The sequence below is a fragment of the Rhopilema esculentum genome, chromosome 9, assembly GCF_057945365.1.
Source record: "Rhopilema esculentum isolate cy_ngs chromosome 9, ASM5794536v1, whole genome shotgun sequence".
Classification (NCBI taxonomy): Eukaryota; Metazoa; Cnidaria; class Scyphozoa; order Rhizostomeae; family Rhizostomatidae; genus Rhopilema; species Rhopilema esculentum.
This window is the reverse complement of record NC_142823.1, coordinates 124,220-146,005: the sequence shown is the minus strand read 5'-3', so window position 1 is coordinate 146,005 and position 21,786 is coordinate 124,220. Positions and strand designations below refer to the sequence as shown.

At 37.3% G+C, this 21,786-nt stretch overlaps 2 protein-coding genes across 2 annotated transcripts; one reads left to right on the top strand and one right to left on the bottom strand.

Annotated features, from left to right (window-relative positions):
- Nucleotides 1-173: 173 nt before the first annotated feature.
- Nucleotides 174-5,817, bottom strand: LOC135689099 (syntenin-1). The gene is made up of 8 exons (XM_065206217.2): nt 5,658-5,817; nt 4,324-4,413; nt 3,584-3,673; nt 2,765-3,126; nt 1,785-1,892; nt 1,446-1,509; nt 1,202-1,293; nt 174-1,084 (listed from the first exon to the last, which is right to left on the bottom strand). The coding sequence occupies exons 1-8, from the start codon at nt 5,706-5,708 to the stop codon at nt 1,030-1,032; spliced, it is 912 nt and encodes a 303-aa protein (XP_065062289.1). The 5' UTR covers nt 5,709-5,817; the 3' UTR covers nt 174-1,029.
- A 1,945-nt stretch (nt 5,818-7,762) lies between these two features.
- Nucleotides 7,763-21,786, top strand: LOC135689096 (NACHT, LRR and PYD domains-containing protein 12). The gene is made up of 4 exons (XM_065206214.2): nt 7,763-11,001; nt 13,821-13,907; nt 14,583-14,618; nt 14,904-21,786. Exons 1-4 carry the CDS (start codon nt 10,995-10,997, stop codon nt 17,582-17,584), a joined length of 2,811 nt encoding a protein of 936 aa, XP_065062286.2. The 5' UTR covers nt 7,763-10,994; the 3' UTR covers nt 17,585-21,786.

Genomic DNA, 21,786 nt, shown 5'->3' with positions numbered 1-21,786 from the left:
TAAGACACATTCTCTTTATTTTATGAAGCTTAACAATAAAATATCTGTTAGGAATGCAATATAGATAAAAAGTCATTTGACAAGAAAAAACTGTTGCGATGCTCTTAAAATTTCGGATCAACATTTGTTGCAAAAAAGCATACAAAAAGCTGTTAAAGCAAGGAAGGAGAAAGTTCGATCGCTTTCTTGTAATAGAATTAGATGCAAAAATAATATTAAATGATAGAGCTTAAAATTACATCTTTAATTAGATCTGCTTCAACCTGTGATTATAACAAAAAATATTCAGACAAGGTAAAGCTATTTGCTGAAAAATATCATATGGCCTGAATTTCCAATAAAAAAAAAATAAATGCGAGGGCTTGCTACTGTTGGCATAGATGGGAGAATGGACGAAAGAGAGAAGGAATATTCTTTCTTCAAACCTTAAAATGTGTGCTTTGTCGATCTAACCAGAGAACAAACCTCTAGTCGTTACACAAATCTCTTGTCGATACACAAATGCTTGACATTGCGAGATGGTACGTCAAGAACAAGTCGGACAAGAGAGCAGGACAAGGATTTGACCTATTCCATTCTTGGCAAGTAACGTTACAATGTAGGTCTGTCAAAGTTAACCTATTACGCCAAGAAAATAGAGAAACATCATCGAATCGTCAATAAGGGATTCCAAAGGTTGGACATTGCGGAGAGCTGAAGGTTTTTCAATGAAACACATTAGTGTGGATCAAGGGATAGGACCGGTCAGGTCAAGGGATAGGTCAGTCTGTTTGGGACATTGTGGCCACAGTTAGCCAAGCTAAAAACTAAAGCAAAAAACAGGCATTCTGAAATAGTCACTGTTGTCAGCATTTATTTTAAATTATAAAATGCTCTCAGAATAAAAATGTGAAATTCTCCCTTTTACCAGCTTTGCGACGTGAACATGTGCTGAATACTGTTTTCTACCGAAAAAGTCAATGTAATTGCGTATGTTACTTAAATTTTCATTACATAAACTACGCCAGGAATACACCAATTGCAGTCATTTTAGATATCAGGAACTGAATGGTCCATGTGCTTCTTGACTAAACCTTCCGCCATGCTAAATGAAGAAATAAAACATTAAAAAACGAACGTGACGAGTAACTATTAGCTGATGAATTTGTATAAGAATGTTGAAATGGCATTTATCGGAAAGAAAACGGCAAAAGAGGCATACCATTTCACCATGTGAGAGTAGACAAACGATGGCATAATTGTCAATGTTATGGATCTGTCTGCTTCAGCAAGGATTCTACTGATCTCTTTGTCCTAAAAATATTGAAGAAATTCAAGTAAGCCCCTTGCAATAAAGCTGGAGTATTTGGTCTTTGTTAAACTGCATTATAATTTTAAAGTCTTTAGAAAAAGAGAAATAAATCAATGAACAGAAGAGAAATCGAATTAGTGACACAACTACAAACCTTTAAGCCAACAACATTCTGACCATTGACTTCAAGAATATTGTGTTCTGTCAAAAGCCCATTCCTGTATTAAAATCAACCAAGAGAGTTAGATCATCGTCTCCAGCAAGTAGCAAGAAGTGATGTATGTATAGGTTTAAAAAAATGAGAAAATTCCGTTTTGGAATAGGGGACAATGGATGCTTAATGATTAAAGCCGAAGCAACCTTTCACAAAGGGTAGGCGATTTTCATACTCAGTTTTGGTTTAGAAAACAAAATAAGATATATTTGGTTACATGTTTCCATTTAAACTAGAGCTAATAGGAAAATCAAGCAAAGAGAAAACAAAGAGATTAACCGTGCTGCAGAAGAGTCTTTCACGATCGAACTTATTCTCCCGTCTTTGAAAATAAACCCAACATGGCCATGACTGTCCTTTTGCAAGGTGATTGCTCTTTCAAATGGTCTGCAAATAATTTATTTGTCCATTAGCAAAAAAAATTGAATTAAATTCCAAGATTAAGATATAAACTAATAATGGAAGAGAATATCTAGGAAGTTTTGTTGCACTGAATATAAAGGCATAAATTTTTGGAACACGATAAAAAGATGAAAATCAGATTGAAATTCTCTAGTTTTGGTGATGTGTTTATAAAACTTAGATAGAAGGGATATATTTGCTAACACAAAATGGAAATTGAGAAAATGAATCAAAATGGTATGTAAAATAGATTGAAAAATGGCTCTTAGAATTGCTTTCCGTAATCACATAAAACCAGACACACAGGAAAAATAAAACCACAACAAGCATTCCAATCCATTCAATTCCCAAAAACAACAGTGCACTCCTGAGGTAGCACACACAGATCTGTGTTGATCACTGTTGGGAAAGGCGGCAGGGTGTCTTGTAAAAATTATGGCCCTAACAAATTAGCAAACTGCAAAGTTCCAAAACAACTCAAATTTAGCCTCAAAATTTGAGCCACGTTCCTGAGATTTAAAGAAAAATGAACTTTCTTTTAAAAACAAAAGAACATTTTTACATGGGGTTGCTTACACCCTGAGCAACTAAAAAATTAGTTTTATGATCCTAACTGCAAACATAGATTAGCGTCCTTGGTAAGTGTGCTCCAATATTTTAGAGTAAAAGCCCTGTAGTTAGAAACATATATATATTTGTGACAAAAAGAAAATAAATATATAATTGGCTTCAGTATTATGGACCAAAGCAAATGTGTCAAAAGTCATTTGCCAAGCTAAAAAAGCAGATTGGCAGTACTATGCGCCTCTTTCCAGACCCTGATTCTGTTTCCAAGAGTCTTAACTTTCAAGACTTACCTGTCTCTGACAGCAAAGTGAATCCTTTGTGCTGATGCTTGCTTAAGAATCTTCATTACTTTTTCATGTTCATAGCCAGCAAGTGTTTCACCATTGATTTGCAATATCTGGTCCCCAAACCTCAGGCCAGCCAAAGCTGCTGGAGATCCAGCCATCACAAATGAAACAAACACGCCTTTGTTTACTGAGCGAACACGTAATCCAACTTTTCCACTTTGGTCCTTGCATGCAATTAACTCTCTAATTCCTTGCTTCACTTCAGCTCTCATAAGGCCAGCATTCTGATTGCCAGTCACTGGAGCCACCATGCCGCCAGATGAATATGATGTAACAGGTCCTGAATGCTGGTACTGGATGACAGCCTGAATAAAAACCAATTATGTAGCTGTGAACTTTTGCAACTTTACTTGCAGCCTTGCAAATATAGACAGATCCTTTGCAAGAAACTACCCAATTAAAACAACAGAGAACCCTGTTGCATGCCAGACTAAACAGATTATTAAGCAATGAAACCTTTTGCAGCAAGCATGGGCAATATTTTCATAACATTGCCAATAACATTGCCGTGAAAAACTTCTCCTTAAACAATAAGGATCCAAAGCACTTAAATTTTCAAGCAAAGTACCTTGAATAATTTAACAGTCCCTCCAACACAAATAACCCTTGGAAGTGAAATTTCTAATTGCTAGCATTGAATGAAATGTTTTGTTAAATATAAAAAGGTGAAGGTTTAAATACTTGCAAAAAGGAAAGTATTTAGACTAGACTTTGTTTGGGTAAGTTCTACCAATGATAAACCAATGAAATTGCAATACCCACCAGGCCAGATTCAGGCATTTCTTTGCTTATAGTTCCTTCATCAATTGGCAAGCCCATCCATTCCGTCAATGATGGGTAGAGACTTGATGTCTAAAACAACAAGTTATTGAGCTAAACACTAGTTGAAAACTGAAGCATCTAGTTTGCAATGCTGAAAATTCTTTATATGGGAATTTGTTAAAAAAAAATAAAAAAAGGACTGCACACCTAACCATATAGTACTTTGCAAGTTACTTCATGATCACTTCTTACCTGCTGCACTAACGCATCCTTACAAAACAATCAATGACTTTTCTATTTCACTGTTAATGATTTTCACACAGACAAAGTGACCTAGCGGATAAAAATATCTTTTTGGTTCAGTATCTAGAAGTCAAATTTCTCCCTAATATCCCTTAACTTCTGGTGGGCATATAAACATTTTACTAGGGAACAATGTCATTTATCATTGAGAATCATATGGAATTTGTGCCAGTAACAGTGAACATTCAAAATTGAGCAGTATGGATAAAACAGCATAGAACCATCCACCAAAGCATATATAGCTCTGCCTATTCAGCACTGGGGACTTTGATAACAGAGGAATAAAATGGCAATTATCACAGAGTTATGTTGATAGGACCCTGTTAAGTATACCTGACTGCAGCTTTTCAACTATTTAAATCATTCATAAATATTTAATAATCCTTAAATTGCAAACAAAGTATTTGAGTTCCAAATAAAATGTGAAAGAAATTTACAGAAGAAGGATATCCTTGGGCTTGGGCTTGTGGTGGTAATGCCTGCTGGGGTATTTGCTGCTGTCCTGCTTGGCTCTGAGCAACTTGTGCCTGAAAAAAACATAAACATTGATTGACCAAAACATTGAACAGAGACGGCATTTATGAGTAGAAAATAGATACAGTGCGTGCTATTGCCAAATACACACTGGAGATTTCTGCCTCATGTGTGTGGAGTTTTTTTATTTCATATTTTGTGAGCCGAATTTCTACATATCAAACCAGTTTCTAGATAATCTTATCTCGCTTGGGGCAGTTTGCTCACCGTGTGAGGCAGTCTGAGTATTTTGCTCATGACCTCAGCAATACTATGTATTAGTAGAGAGTAAGGGAAAATAACCGACCCTCCCCGTAATAGTCTTTCAATAACCCTGTCTAAGCCAAAGCCTTGGTGTAATTGAAAACAATTTTCATTAAAAAATACAAGAAATGGAATCTTTTAAGACCAAAAATAAGCTTTTTTAAAATTTTGTTGAGATTTCCTCCTGTATCCGAGGATATTTCGTTGGAAAACTATTTCAGTGAATTTCAATGCAAATGGGGGCTGCCTAGATTCTTGGGGGTCATCTGACAAGATATAGAGTAAAGCAAATGTTACTTGTCTAAAAAGTTTCCTTTTTTGCAATTTGTTAAATTTATGTTTATTTTTACAATCGGGTAAAATTGCAATCAAAAATCTCAACCAGCAATCTTGTTGTGTTCCACCGATTTTCTATGTTGTTTTTTGAGCAAAGGATTAACCACGTTTGGCTCCAGGCGATCGTACTAATACTTTTGTCACGTAAGTGTACATTACCACATTCCTCTTACCATCATTAGGTCTAAACTGTTCCTGCTCACCCTGATTTTAGCTTTTTACAACTATTCTGGCTTTTTTCCCTGGGATATTAATATATAAGAAGGAAAAATTTAGATGCATTAACATATGGTATAAAAATTGAAAGTTGCTGGCTGCATTAACGCATGGTATGAAGACTGCTCAGTGGTCAGTTGCATGGAATAAGAGTCCTTGCAATAGCCAAACTTTCACATAATTGCCAATTCTCTATGTATTCCACTCCAGGATTTCAGGGGTAGGAAGGCCGAGGCATTGTCACATTGAGTGAAAAGATCAGGACACTGCTCCATAGGCATTGCCATTCATTTTCCTTTTACGTTACGACAAATGCTAAGTAGAAACAAACACTATATTTCAGGTCATCGCCATTGGGTTTACCAATTTGTGCCTTAATAAACAGGCGAGGCCTAATAAGAAATTACTAATGCCTTGTTTCCATAAAACATAAAACACAAACCTGAGCCATTTTGTCGACTTTCATGTCTTCGAGTGTTGGGTAAAGCGACATCTTGGCGAATTTCGTGTGCGATTTGTCCAGGTACTTTTCTTCTTCAAACTTTTGCAAGCTAACTTCCTCCAACTTCGGTCTAATTTGCTGCCCAATCAGCCTCGGCTTGTTTTATCTCCTGCGCAGGTCATATGATCTCCAATATTACGTCATCATCTCTTTATAGGAAAACACGTCAAGACCGCCCCCTCGCATTGCTCATCATTATCACAAATGTGTCATTCCTCTAGGCGAGTGGACATGAAATGAAATGAAGCAAGGCTAGATTATGGTTCTGAGGGGCCCTAGGCCAAACATATTTTGCGGGACCTTAAAGCGTGGCAATATGATGAAATCATCCAAATCTTTGTCAGAACTTTTTGATTTTGAACGAATGACAAAACGCATTATAAAAAATTTTCAAAGTCAGCAAGATCTGTTACAGGTTGGCCGCATGAGTATAGGCTCTTCCCTTTCAAAAACTGTATTTTGTTTCTGGTTCTGAAACTTATACAATTCACATACAAAGTGCCTATGAAATGAAATTTGCAAGTTTAGAAAAAGAAATGTACACATATAAAATTTTCTGATTTCAATTGTATATGTTGAGGAAATATTTTTGTTGATTATCTAAAAATTTAGGTTGATTATCCCATTTTCACGTCTTCGACTGTGACGAAGCGCGCGTTTTCCGTGACGTCACAAAGTTTGGAAGCACAGAAGCAGTTGCCGTTCAGTACACTAAGCAACATGGAGGTCACTATTGGAAGTACAGTTAAAATAGCCGAAGAGGGCAGTATCCCAGTCTAAAAAAAGAAAAAGGGGCAATGTTAAGTTAGGTTCTATATCTCATCTTTTGAACTGTATCAAACTGTCCTTTGTTGTAAAGTTTCGCGCTATTGTACCTACTTTCAGAAGAGATAATGTAATATCGCCGTTAGGGGCCTGGGGCAAAGAACCTCGGTCTAAAAATAGCCCAAAAGGGCAATTTTCAGTTTGATTCCATATCTTTTCAGCGTATCAAGCTACCCCTTTTGCATAATTTCATGCTGATATCAAACTTTGCACAATTCTTTGACTAACAGCCTGACTAAGTGGTCTGGTGTGTTCGCAAATCTTGTGACGTCACAAACTCTTATACTTTTTCACTCGCACACATTGTTTTTAAAAGCCCCAAAACAGCCTTTCCCGTGCCAAATTTCGAGTTAATGTTCCTTTTATATTGCAACAATATGTAGAAGTTTCAATTTCCTTTAAAAAAACTGTGTAAAATTTCATTTCATAGGCACTATGCCATAACATTAATTACAATAATAACACTTAAAAGAAATTCTATAGAAGATAGCAATCATATGATCTTACAGCGATGTTCTAAAGGGCACTGAGAATTGCAATGAAAGACACTGGGGATTTGTTCAGGTTCTGTAGGGTTTGGGGCAGGAGTTTTGGGGCATGGAATGCACCCTGGAAATCAATACAGCAGCTTCTTGTTTTTAACATCGATGTGAACCGAAGGTCACCCTTTCTTTCTTTTCCCAACGCATGAATCCTCCCCTCCCAAATTTTTCTAAAAATCTAAAATCAATGTTTTTCTGAGCATCGTGGAACTGTCTATTCTGGGCAGAGCAGTAAATTGTTAAATTTTGGTCTGGGAGATGCATTTTTAGCCATTCTAGAAGGCTTGATTTCAAAAAATTTTTTCCACGTCGGAACCAACCATAGTGGGTTCTCCTTTGTCACTAAACTTTATTCTTAGCCTGACCGCAGATTCAAGTACCTGTGCCCTGCCACCGTCCAATTCAATAGTGCGATTCAATGCTTGAAACTTTCAAGTTGTTGAATAAACTACTATTTAATAACTACTAAAGAATAACAAACTTGACCAATGTTTGTTTATCATACGTCATAAATACGATGACACTAGGCGGATAAAATCGCCCATAAGCAGTGGCGAAATGGACTAAGGTTACCTTTAGTTAAAAAACACTGAGCCTGAAACAACGATATTTTACTCTGAAGCTGGTATTTTGGATATTATAAACGAATTCAAGGGGCCGCCAGCCTGTATGAAACATCATTGTAATTGAACAGAATGTCCTTTGCTTAGTATTTTATGTTTTGCCTACCGTATTTCCTCGAAAATAGTCCGACTCTCGAAAGTAAGTCAATTAAAAAAGCTCGATATTTTACCGAACCGCGATCCAAAAGGTCAAACGTTAGGATTACAACAATATAACTTTTTGAATTCATATTCGCATTTTTAGTCAAAATCTTATTCATGGAAATTTTGGATTCAAGTTGCAAAAATCGACTTCCCTTTTAGAAACACGTGCTTTTATATAACCACGATATATAGATAGCATTTCCCAAATCGACTTGGCCACCCCAGGGAAAACATAGCCACCCCGCTACTGGTTTTGAATGCTTGTAGCGATAACTTGTCTGCAAACGTAAGAGTACTGTTTGATAGTGGTTCGTCTGAAACATTCGTTAGTTCGCGACTTTGCACTTATCTGAAGCTGCCAATTATAGGCAAAGAAAAATAATCGATAAAGATTTTTGCCGAATCATATTGTTACCCATCACCTCTCTCTATTTCTCTATTAATTTATTAATCTAGAAAATAAAGGAAGAAAAAAAGGAAAATGGATAGGAAGAAGAGAGACTTGTAGCAGGTCCACCACTGCTACTAGTCTCTCTCTCGCTCCCTCTCCATTCTCTCTCCGGCCAGGGTCCCTCTCTGGCATCGAATGCTATTCCACCAGCTGACAATGATTCCAGTGATAGTAGCGATAGGCTTGGAGATGAATTCATTCGTGCAACATCTGGCATTAATGAGATAAAATAAGGTACAAATGAGGTTGAGGATAGTTTTCAAGCTGAAAGCCTGTTCAGGGAGGCAAAAAAAGGAAAATGTTGACCAATGTTGTCCAATATGGCCCACAAATATAATTCTTCTGAAATTGATGACAGCGGTAACGGAAGAAATTTTTTTTCAAAATTTTGCTGACGAAAACCCAGCTGGTATTTATCCAAAGGATCACAGACGTTTCCCTTCATCTTTCGGGGTTGTTCACAAAAATTGGACCTTCTCGCAGGGCAAAAGTGATTTTTGCAAGGCAAATGTTTTCTACCAATAGATCTGCTTTGTTGTTTTTCTGATGTAACTTTACAAGAAAGTAGGTTATGCTTGGAATTTGTCTGTTCCAAAAGTAAAATGATACAGAATACCAGTGACTCGAAAAAGGAGTTGCCAGCGTGAGCTTGGGCTGGATGGAATGAATCTCTAAATAGATTCTGATTTCCTTTCACTGTGGACGTAAGTGTTACACCCTTGGTCGATATTTGCATCTTATTATAATAACCATGAACAAAAGACAAGCATCGCTTGCTAGAAAATAGATGTATTCCAATGAGATGATGTATTCCTACCCGGGCGTTGCCACAAAGCCTTTTGCCGGGAGAGGTCTGGAATCTAGTTTTTTGCTAAAAAAGTATGCCTAAATATAAGCGGTGCGTGTCAGAACAGAAATACTACAGTACACCAAATGTTGCTTGAAATCTTGTGACAGTAAACCGAGTATGACACTGCAAACAGGGCTACTTGGGTCTATGTTTTATTGAATAGCTTTGCATAGTTGGGTAAAAATTTGATCTAATTGTAACCAGTAGTGTGATTTTAAGCGGGGTCGACTGTATTCTGTTTTTAATATCTATTTTATTTTTCTGTGGATGATATAGGGTGCATTGTATAAATTCCTGTAGGTTTTCAAGCTTGCGTTGCCAGAAAAAAAGTATGTCATCGATAAATCTTTTCCAAAATATGCACTACGCCTAACCGGGACACTGCGGTGCCTTAAGGGATCTTAATAAAATTTACCATTACACTCTTAGTTATAGAACCAGTAAATTGAAGTTCAGGCTGGTTGTTCTTAATTATTTCGAAATTTTGAGGCTTAATTGTTCCTAATTTGTTCTTAAATTATTAGCAGTGAAATTGCTAGCAATTGCCAACAAAGTGAGTCCTTCAAAACATCCTTTATTTTCCGACAAGTTTGAAAGATCGCCGAATAAGAACCCTAGATAGCAAGAAACTTCGACAAATAAGGACCCGTTGTGGATAGTGATTTTACATCTTGGTGTAACGAAATCAGCGCGTTGCTAGTGGGCATATCGAAAGTGTGATGTAAAAAATGAGCGCATGCTCTTTGACTTCAGAATGGAGGGTTGCCTGACTCTATTAAAAAAATTTCTCTTGCTTGTCTCCTCAAGGTTAGGCAAACACATCGGTGAACCTGTGGAGACAATAAGCTAGTGCCTGGTGTGTACGACTTACTTTGAGAATCATGTTAGTGTTACGGGAACCGAAGGCCAGCTCCGCACATTTTCAGCTTTTGCTAGGGCAAACATTTCTGCAGGATGAATGTAGAGCCACCTCCCAACAGAAAGTATGAAGTGACGCTCCTGCCTACTTTATTGTAGCTGGCACCGCCACTGATGCTACCTGACTTTGCCTCAGAAAACAGTTCCTTATGCTCGCGGGTAATGTGTTCTAATATTGGGTCATGTAAAATCCCCTGGTAGGTGCACTTTAATTGCAATACCACATACATGCTTGTCCATGGAATCATAAAAATACCCTTTTCACGAATCAGCTTGAAATTTAGTCCTCATCACTAACATTTCACCGTCGTTCAATATGCTCGTTGATTTTATGGACACCCATGATATGCATTTTCCCCATAATAGTGCACCCGCCCGGTGTAAAATATTCTGAGTTTGCTATTTGGACACCTATGTATATCTCGCGGTGACTTATTTCACCTCACAATTTCAGAGTGCAGATGTAAGCAACGCTAACGATAATCTTAACCTTAAAGCTAATGCAAAGACGTCGAGGTGAAAGTTAGGGTTGCTGTGTTGAAACTCTCTGTTATCGCGGTGCAAAATTTTAGACTGTAGGGCATGGTTTGCCTCGTAATGGGCAACACATACTTTCTTTGAAGGCATTGATTTTCCATTTTAAGCCATCAACAAAGCATTTAACAATTTTTGTTTTGAAAGAATGCACTGTTGTTAGTCAAATACTGCTGAAAGAACATTGAAAGTCCAAGAGATAACATCAACAGAGAAACTGGAGACGAATTGTTAAAGACATAATGGTGGAAAACCGCTGACCATGTTTTTAGTAGTGTATTTAAAGCACAGTCGTGCAGTATTTCATGATGCCAATTTTGACGATGGTTTACACTGCTGTTATCGATAATGCACAATTGTTGTTCAGTTTGATGGATTTAAAAGACAAGCATGACAGGTACAAGCAGATTTAGAAGCATCATAAAATAGCATAAAATTTTGATAATCCGTGTGTGTAACCTTCACTTCTAATGGTAGAAAGTCGCAAACCATAACTATTGACGATATAGGCCTGACGATTCGGGCGATTCGCTCTGACGATTCCCACGCAACTACCCTCCAGTTTTCCTTCAATAACTTTTGACTTACTAAATCTGTAGGACTGATTTGATTTTTAAATATCACAAATACCATAGTTTTACTGTTTTTTCGTATTTTCATAGTTAAATAAAAATTCCAGTTTCAAGTTAATATGAAAGTCTCCGAAACTTTGACAAAAATGTGCAATTTGTGAAAACAGCCCTCCGGTTTTCCTTGAATAACTTTTCGCAGAAAAATGGTACAAATACCATTCAAAGTTGAATCGATTGAAAATGGTCTGCTACACTGTTTGTTAATAGTTTGTGAGAGGTTGAAAGTGTTTCAAGAACATTTTCAGCCCCCCCCCCCCCCCCCCCCCCAATGTTGGTAAAAACGAAATTTTCCCAAAACCGCTCTTCAGTTTTCCTTTAATAACTTTTTTAAATCTCGGGTTTTTGGCCCAAGCAGCCGTTAATTCTCTTTCTCGATACCTGCTACACTGTTTTTTGATAGTCTGCAGTCGGTTTTTGCACTTTGTTGTGTTTTTATTTTACGTCGAAGGTAGAGGAATTTTGCAAAAGTGCAACACCCCCTCAAACAAATACGAAGCCGCCACCCCTGGGCCGGATTTTGAAGAATCGAAGCAAATTTCCAGATGAATGAAAAACAATAGAAAATTAAAGACGAAGCAGGGGTGGCACTTAGCACGACTTTGGAATCAAATGATAATCTTCGTTATGATTTGAGGAGGTCGTGCACTTTCGAAAAATTCCCCCACTTTCCATGGAAAATAAAAACACAACTAAGTGCAAAGACCAACTGCAGACTATGAAAAAACAGTGTAGCAGGTATCGAAAAAACGAATAATCGTCTGTTTGGGCAAAAAACCCAAGATTTAAGGAAAAAAGTTATTAAAGGAAAACTGAGGTGCGGTTTTGGTAATTCGAGAATTTCCCAACATTCGGGGGCTAAAAATGTTAAACCTCTTGCAAACTATAAGAAAACTGTGTAACAAGCTATGTTCTATCGATTAAACATTAAGTTGTATTTTTACAATTTTTCTGCGAAAAGTTATTAAAGGAAAACCGGAGGGCTGTTTTGCTCGAATCGTCAGAGGAGGGTTACGAATTGTCAGAACGCATTCTGTGTCATGGTCCTCCCCTCAATCAATAAATCGACTCTTTTGAGCCGAGTAGCGAGACTTTTGAGCAGAGTAATGAGATTTTCGCTCTTTTCAAGCCCCTGTTTTTGAATCGCTAAGCGTCCATTTTGGACAACCAAGGCAACAAACTCTAGGTAATGGCATCATTTACAAAACTGGATAGGTTAAAAATACAGAAAAAAATCTGAAAAGTTTTGACGGCAGTTGATGTGCCGAGTGGTTTTGAACATGGTGACAGGAAAAGTATCTCATTTTTCTAGACCTGGCAAGTCAAATGAAACGTATAATTTTTTTGAACCGTATGTCTGTGAACTTTGCAGAAAAGCTGCACACAACTTGAATGTTTTGAAAAGACACAGACAGTTTACTGCTTTTAAAGAAAGGAAAATTCTTATCCAAAGCTTTGTGCACTCATTTTAATTATTGTCCTCTTATATGGTTCTTCTCGTCAGCTAAATCATTGCAAACATTGAAATGACTCAAGAACGCGTCCTTAAATTCTTATACAATGATTAGCTCGCAGTTACTTAGTTGTGACGTCAGAAAGGTACAATGTATTTTTTACCGTATGAGAGTTCTTTGCATTGAAAAGACTATGAAAAATGTAAATCCATCGTTCATACCTGACGTTTTCAAAAATAATAACTAGATCCTCTACTTACTCATCAAGAAATCCAAATGATTTACAACATTTCAAATTCTAACCAAGTAACCTTTGGTTCTTACAGTCTACAGTCATGATAAAAAACGTATGCATTGCATTGCTTGCCAGTTTTTCTCTGAAGTCTAGCTTTTTAGATTTTCCTTCAAGTATAATACTTTATGAGGAATCATTCTTTTATTTAGATTTATCTATTTATTCGTTGAGCCATTCAGTCATCTATCAATTTTAATTGGTTTGTTTTGTACATATGAAACTTTATATAGTAAACTGATGTAAGCAATCAGTATGAAATGGGTAAACACACGCACAAGAGTCTCACCCTCCTTTTCTTTACAAAGCTCAGTTGGTAGAGTAATAAACGATCAGAGTCCCTAGTCGCAGGCTCGAGTCCTGTTCTGTCGCCTCATTCGCTATTGTCACTACGCTATCACTGATCAATGGCAAACATTTGTCTGATTTAAACTTTCGAATGTTCGGTAAGTCAGGTTGTTAGATGGTTTTGCGAAATCCCGTGTCTATTCTTTGAAAAGATAAATCTTAAATAAGATGGATTTCCAATGGCATGTTCCTTTATAAACAGAAACGGTGCCTGCTTCTTGAGACTTTGCAATCGTTCATTTCCTTTGCTAAGGAAGCGATGGTATTTCCTGTGGCTTGTGCATTGCTGTCATGCAGTCCTTTACATGTACTAGCATTTTTTATATATTGATAACATCTGAAAACACAGAAATTGTCAGTCGTTAGGAATTTTACGTTAGAAATTGTTGTGATTACTCACTTACATCTTCTCCCATCGCTGCTTTATGCACTCTTTCTTCCATATAACAACTCGATATCTTCTTTATAACAAATCCACCATCTTACTTAACAGAGGAAAAAAATCGACAAGAATATACAGTATCAACCTACGGAGGAGTGAATCTCATTGGAAATGGTGGAAATGTCACGTTCCATGCGAGTAGGTTTTTTGTCGAACGTTCTCTTTAACTGCATTCCTTATGGCCTTCAATAGGGGCTTTTTGCTGAGACATTACTTGAGTGTTAATAATGAGGTGTGGTTTTGGATGCTAGGCGAACACCTATTTACAGCATAAATGTCAACAACGAACATTGAAACTGTCTGGCCTAACTGTCCTGATTGCCATTTTATAAGATCCTACTGAAGCCAAAGAAGCGGCCTGAAAGTTAAAATGTTTACGGAGTTTTCGTCCCTCATTTTAAGGCATTCCTACGCCTGTTAGAAGTGACTTAGCCCGTCCGTCAGTCGGAAATTGACCAATTTACAAGCATTTGATTGAAATCAAGCATTGCAACCTGCTTAAATAGAATAAATCATTTTCATGCAATCAACTTTATAATTTCTGTTTACAGGTCATCCATACATTAATTAATTAAATATTATGCTCAAAGTATTAAAAAGCAACAAATTGGCAGTAATGCAGTAATGGTAGAAATGCGAAAGTTTTTAAACAAATAGGTAACACACCATCTTGCTATGAAAGCATTTGCATTTGTAAATATATTGTAAGTTATGTAAGATAGGCTTTAGTTTTTTAAGTTCATGGATATATTAATAGTCAACCTCTATCAGAATAATGCTTTTTGGTAAGGGAAATTTTTTTGTTATTTGTAGATGCTGCTCCAGTATCTCTGGGATCAACAGTAAATGGTGAGTTTGATTGTTGTCTCCCATTTATTGTCGTAGTTTGCTCCCTAGGCAAAGCACCTGTTAAGCAGGACATGGTGAGCACAGAAACTCCAAAAATAGAAATTTTCAGAAATTTCTCATTTTGCTGTTTTATGATGCCATATCTTCTAGTTCGCCACTGGCTACTTAATTTTAGAAAGGAATACGTAGTGATGTAAAGCAATTATATTCAAGTGCTTGGCCTAAATTTAAAAACAATGCACACCTTATTCACAAGCGTTTAACACTAATGAATTTTGATTACAGATGTGGCCCAGCGACTGCGAAACAAGTACCAAACATGTTTAAGCACTTGGACAATACCTCGACTAAACAAACAAAAGGAAATTATATACGTTGAGAAGAACCGCAACGAGTATATGGTTGAACTGAGAATAGTTGACGATGCTTTTAGAGGGAATAATCATTTCAATGAATTATCAAAGTTCATTGACCGAGTGCAAGGCGCTCAAGGAACTATACACCTCGAAGGTCTAAACGAGGTCAACTCGCACATCACAATTGTTCAAGGGATTGCAGGCATTGGCAAGACGAGTCTTGTTGAGCACTTTGTGTTAAAATGGGCGAATGGAAATATGGAAAGCTCAGACAATTCACCCCAATTCGATCTAGTGTTTTATATAAAGTGTCGAACGCTGAACAGGTACCTCGAAATTAGCACAGCAGTCGACAAGATATTTATGGATCAATTTGGAATAAGCAGCGAAGAATTTCTCTATCTCCGAAGCAGTGCAGTTGCTTCTAAGACTTTGATCGTTCTTGATGGCTTGGACGAGCTGGTAAACATCGAAAAGGTGTTCGATCATTCCCCAATGAATTCACTGCATGTAGCTATTAACGATATGATGTCGAAAGATTCCAGGATTTTCAATGGGCGCCATTATGTTTTGGTAACTACGCGCCCACACAAGACCCCGCTATTGAGGAACAATGAAGACTTGACAGGACAGCTAAGGTTCATCGAGGTACTAGGATTTGATGCCGGTACCATACAGGAGTATGTAACAAAGTTTGTCGAGAATGACGCAACACTAAGTAAGCGAATAACTTGTGCAATAAGCCAAAGCAAGCAGATGATGCTGATGGCAAGAGTACCTCAGCTCTTGTGTAGCGTGTGCTGTGTGTTAGCAAGAGAACCTAGCGCAACAGAAATGGATTCAAAGACTGAAATATTCGTTTGGGTGCTTATTTCTTTTGTTAGACACCATTCCATGAAATGTAATATCCCGCCATTCAGAATTTTGCAAGACGATACTGTGAAGAGGTTTCTCAGTATTATCTCAGAGATCGCATACAATTTGTTGTGCAGTGGTAGCATCGAGTTTCAGTCATACCCAATTGATATTGAAAAGTGCGACAAAGGTCTCAAAGGTTTGCTCGAGTCCTTTCTCGTTCAGATTGAAACATCTTTCGGGTGTTCATTCCAGTTCAGGCATTTATCAATCCATGAGTTTCTTGCAGCCGCTTATTGTTTCACGCACGGGGTGAGCATAAAGGCCTTACTAAATCGCCATCTCTATGAGGTTGTTTCCTTTATTAGTGGTTTCGCAAGGGCATATCAATATCGCCAGGAAACTCAATTGACCAACAATATTGTAGCTCTCTTTTGCAACTGCATGGTTGATGGAAGAGAAGACCTTTCCAGACTACCCACAGTGAACCAGATAGCCAAAGTGGTATTATCAAATTGTTTGCATAAATTATCGGAAAGAGAGTTTTTGTCCATTTTCCATGAACTTGTCTTGAGCCAAGACCCTGTCCCACAAGCTCTAGATTTCAGCACTGAGACATGTTTCACACTGATCCACATGACAGAATGGGATGCCCTACTTTTTGAGCAGTGCATTGGAACTTTTTTGAGATCACGTGGAACACAGTCAATAAGTGGCATACGACTCACTTTATTCAAGTCAGAACTCTCAAGCAATAACGAAAGATCTTTGTCACTCCCAAATCTAGTGCCGCTCTTCAACGAAGTCATGTTTTATGACTGTAAAATTGACGATGATTTTGTCAAAGAAATGAAATTTGCTGGAAATGAAAACACAAACTTGAAGAATATGGGCTTTATTCACTGTAGCCTGACGGAACAACAAATTTTAGGACTCTGTCATTTGATTGCATTGGTGGAGAGACTAGAGATCAGAAAAAACCAGCTCAGCCTGGTTGGAGTACGTTGTCTTGTTGATTATCTTGTTGATTACGAAAATATAAATCATCTTGCCACCAAATTGCGCATTCTCGTTATGAAAAGCTGCGCATTTGACAAAGCAATGATGTCACAAGTATGTCGACTTCTCCCAATTATAGAAAAACTTGACATTTCAACAAATGCCTTAAATGAAGAATTGATTTTTACTCTTTTTAAGAATTGGGAATTGTCAAACAACAATCTCAGGGACATAAGAGGAAACTTTATAAAGTTGAAAGATCTGGTGTTGCGAGAATGCTCTCTGGACGAGGCCTGTGTCGCTGCACTTTGCCGTATCCTTCCTAGGCTACGCAGCATCGATTTATCAGTAAACAAACTGAGCTTCAGGCAAATTGAGCTTATTGTTGATTGTTTTCCTTGTAATAACACGAATGGTTGCGAGTTTAATTTGAAGAGCCTGAAACTAAGGAGCTGCTTTTTGACTGCAAAGAGCCTCTTGAAGCTTAGTGACGTCATTAGTCAAATTGATTGGCTTGACATTTCGTATTACGTTGGTCATCAGGAGAACGCCTTGACTAGCAATGTGCTTAAACGCATTATAGAATGCTTGTCACAGTCAGAGCAATCTCACCTTCAGACACTTATCATCAATTCGTCAAAGTTTAACGATGAAGAATTTGAGCAATTGAAACGACTAACGAATGAATGCAATGTTTTGGTGAATGATGATAACGATGACAGTGACGCCGAGGGTTATGATGACGACGACGATTAAAAAGTAATCGCAGTACTGGTCGAAATGATCGCAAAAATAAGAATATCTGATATGGTGCCGGCCGGGTTCATTTTGTTTAAAACATGTTGCAAAAGGTGTTATGCTTGTTATGGTTGTTTTATACAACATCATAGGAACTTGAAAATGTCGCTTGGAATTCGAGCACGAAAATAATCTGCTTGTTCTATAAATAAACTTCCGTGATTCTAATGAGTAGATCTCAAAATCTATGAAACTAGGATGGGTTTCAAGGAATTTTTAAATTTTTCTAAAGCAACCTTAGCCCCCCTTCCCATTTTTAGAAAATAACAATATTTTGCTCTTTTCAGGAAAAGTATTTTATAATAAAACAGCCACTTCTTACGTTTTTTATATCTTCTTTAAACGTAGCTTCGAAAATACAGTTGCTCTAAATCCATTTTCAATGCTGTTCTCATGCTTTTGGTTTCAATGAAAATGTTTTAGAACGATTTAATATAAATCTCTCTTTACGGTAGTAACATCTCGTTCTGGATCGGTCAACAATACTTGAATGATCCAAGATGTAAAGTGTCACTTAATTTGTGTTGCTCTGTTTTTTACGCACTTTCTCTAACAGCCAAATGCTTTATTATTGATTGAGTATTGAACGCGTCCAAAATCAAATTCCAGTTCAGGTAAGTGACAGCTGGTCGAATGACTATACGTTTGAATGTCAGTAGTATCTCTGACAATAATGACATATAAAGAGAAAACCATAAATCATTCTTTCCATCACATGACTTATGTTGATAACACAAAAAGTGATTTTAAACGATTGCTAAGATTAGAAAAGATTGGCAGAAAAAGCAGACTGAATTCTGGACAAATTAGCAGTTGAGTTGATTGAAAATATAAGAAGAACAACAAGAAGACAAAGCTGTCGGAAAGCGAAATGCAGCAAAACCTGAACTCATGCAAGCAGAACTAGAGGCATGCACTGAATCTATAGAAGAATATAAAAAAGGTTATATTAAAAAAGAAGGCATTGTTGAGGCTGGCACTCATATAGATTGGGCACGTAAAAAAGGGAGAGACAAGATAGACAAAGATTCATATTTTGAAAACGTTGGCAGCAAAGAAAGAAAAAGGTTGGAATTCAAAATATTGTCAAATTACAAATTACATAGGTCAAATTACATATGCAGGATGATCACATGTCACCAACATGTATAAGCACGGAGGAGAACTGATCGCTTTTAAAAATTTTGGAACAGTAAGTAAAGAATATAGGAAAGTAAAATATAAATTAAAACATCGAGTGTTGATTTGGGGCCTGCTCATGATATGAATACGATTGGATATGAAGACGACTTGCTCTGTTGCTGTTGCAGCAGTTTACTGAACTGTAAATAACTGCTATATACTCAATAGAAATTTTGTCTGTTCTAGCGGCTTTGTTCCTTTCCAATCTTTACAGGGCCTTCATCAGGACCGGCAAAACCGGGGGGCGGGGTGAGCATGGCCTCTCCATTCCTTTACAGAACAAAGAAAAAATTTGAAAAAAAGTAGAAAGAACTGTAATCTATCATTTTGTAAGTTTTTCTTAGCTTAAGTTTCGTTACTATGTCTTTACCATTCAAATATCTAGAAGATTAGAACATGGGAGTTTGATCCGGAAGAAACCGAATCATTGTTCAAGTTGTGCGTTATACGTTGCACAAGCAGCATTTTTTTAAAAAGTGGTCCCTAAAAACATTGTACACCTTAAAATTGCGTGTTTGGCTTAGAATAAAAACCAAGAAGTCTGCTCAAGAATAACTTGGTGCTGGCATTTCCTTTTTTATATTGCTATAGAAAGGAAAGAGAAGGAAGATTCAGAGTATTTCTGGGGAATCAGGGATAAAAGATCAGATCTCCTGGTAGCAATGTGTACGGAAATAACTGTTAAAAATGGATTGGTTAGCAATACAAAGCTGAGGAAAAAGAAGTTGCAGAGATTTGTAAAGTTACAGTTGTCGATGAGATGGTTAGTATTTTACTGTAAGGATTTAGGTTTTGTGGAGAAGGCATAGAAAAGATTTAGAAGCGCCAAACTAGGTAAGAGAGCAATACACCAAGAAATCATGGCATTAGACCTATCAGAGATAATGCTGTCAATCCACCAAATAAAAGTGCGTTGCAAACCAAACAAATGGTTTTTAGGATGACGAAATTTCCTGCCAGACAAAATAAAAAACCTTAGAGGTGTCAGGGCTCACGCCGCGAATTTGAAAGTGGGAAGTGGGCCAAGGCTAATGAAAGTGGGGGACCTTTGATTGTAGCTTTGAAATTACATGCTTCACAAAAGAGTAGGGGGCCATGGCCACCACGCCCTCCCCCCGATGGCGTGGGCCCTGAGTGTAGAAGATCACTCTGCAATTACGAAAGAAGTCGATAACAGAACACCATATGTGAGCAGCATGAGCTGGAAAAGCCCAGGTAGACCTTGCTGACCAAACCCTTCACTAATTGGTTACTGAACAAGAGATTAAAGCTCAGACCAGGTGTGCTGGAACTCTTATTACACCCCTAAATCTGTCATTTAGTGAATACAGACAGTTTCTCTAGATCAAAAACGTAAAAATATATCGAAAGTTAGAGATAACTACTTATACTAAGTGCTTATACTTATCTATTAGAATTTAGAGAAAGAATCACAGAAGATGATTGGTATCTTCTTACTAATGCAGTGCAATTTCACGGATACCGTACACATTACACAGACACAGAGTTCACAGGAAATATGTGACTTTGCTAAAGATCATATTGACCAACAGATGCCAGAGTGCAAAGCGCTAGCAGTCCTTATTTTGGTAACCTGATCAAGAAGCAGAAAAATGACATCAATCTGTAATAATTTTGTCGATTTATTTTACATTTACTAGGGAACATAACCTGACCAAGAAGCATCCTTTGTTGATCAATTTACATCAGCTTTGCCAATTTCACGTTGTTCACATATTTTTCTTTTCTTGTCATCCATTTCTCGACAATGTCCTAACTGTGATTTCCTAAGCACATGCGTTGATACATGGGTTTGTTACCTAAATTTGCACATTGCTGGCAGTATACAAAGCAGGAGAAGTGAAAAGTTAAATCCTTCCCTAATTTTGATATTTCAGGAGCACTGCCATGATGGGTGCGAATTAAAGTCGGTTTGGCATTGTTATCATTAGTATCTTAATAATGTTGCTTGTTATTCATTTCATTTTTAGCGAAGTTGTAGAGATCAGCGTGTTAGAGGTCTGGGAACGAGTACATGGCCTAAAAATAGCATTTGGGGGCATTTTGACGATGGGTGTGAATCTTAATCACTTTACCGTGTTATTATTAGCATTTGTACTAATTATCATGTCATTAATTTCATTTTCAACGAACAACGAAGTTATAGAGGTTATCGATTTAGGAGTCTGGGAACAATTAAGCATTCTAAAAATAGCATTTAGGGGTATTTCTCAGACTGGGACCCGGCCCCATCTTATTCAGCATATCAAACTGTGTAGTTGTTCAGATCTTCATGCTTTTATCACAATTTGCGCAATATCGTCGTTTCAGAGGTCTTGGCTACTACACTATTTTGAGAACAAGAGAAACGAAGAATCAGCAAATTTGTTTTGTGAATGTATCGCCAAGAAAGATTCAGAGTCTGATTTCATCGATGATCCTGTCCTAACAAGAAACCATAATTATGAAGCTGCGACCGAATATTTCATGTCAGAAGTATATTTAAATACGGGCAAAGCAAACTGTACTTTGGAGTTCTAGACGTAATGATAAATTTTATCAAAAATCGCTTTGATCCAGTTTGAAACTAATTTTAAGTCTAAAGTAATTTTCATTATAAGCACTTTTTTCCCCAAAAAATTTTCTTGCCGCCAGGCATGGTGGCGGTCTTTACCAGAACCGTTCACAATCTTAACATTTCGTTTCACCGTGAAAGTGGAGGGGCCAAAATGTTGAGATGTTCATCGGCCTCAATTTTTATATTTTTTCGGGCCATCTTTTTCGTCTTCTGTTGCTGATTCTCCCTGTCTATTGTCCCCGAAGAGCTCACCACAGTACAGTCGAGTCCAGCTATCTCGAACTCGCACCGGAAATAAAAATTTGTTCGACATAGCGGGACTTCGAGATATCCGGACTCGGGATAAGAAGAATAACTGGGTTTTCTTTTTCAAAGTTGAAAAAAAGAGTATTCGAGATGA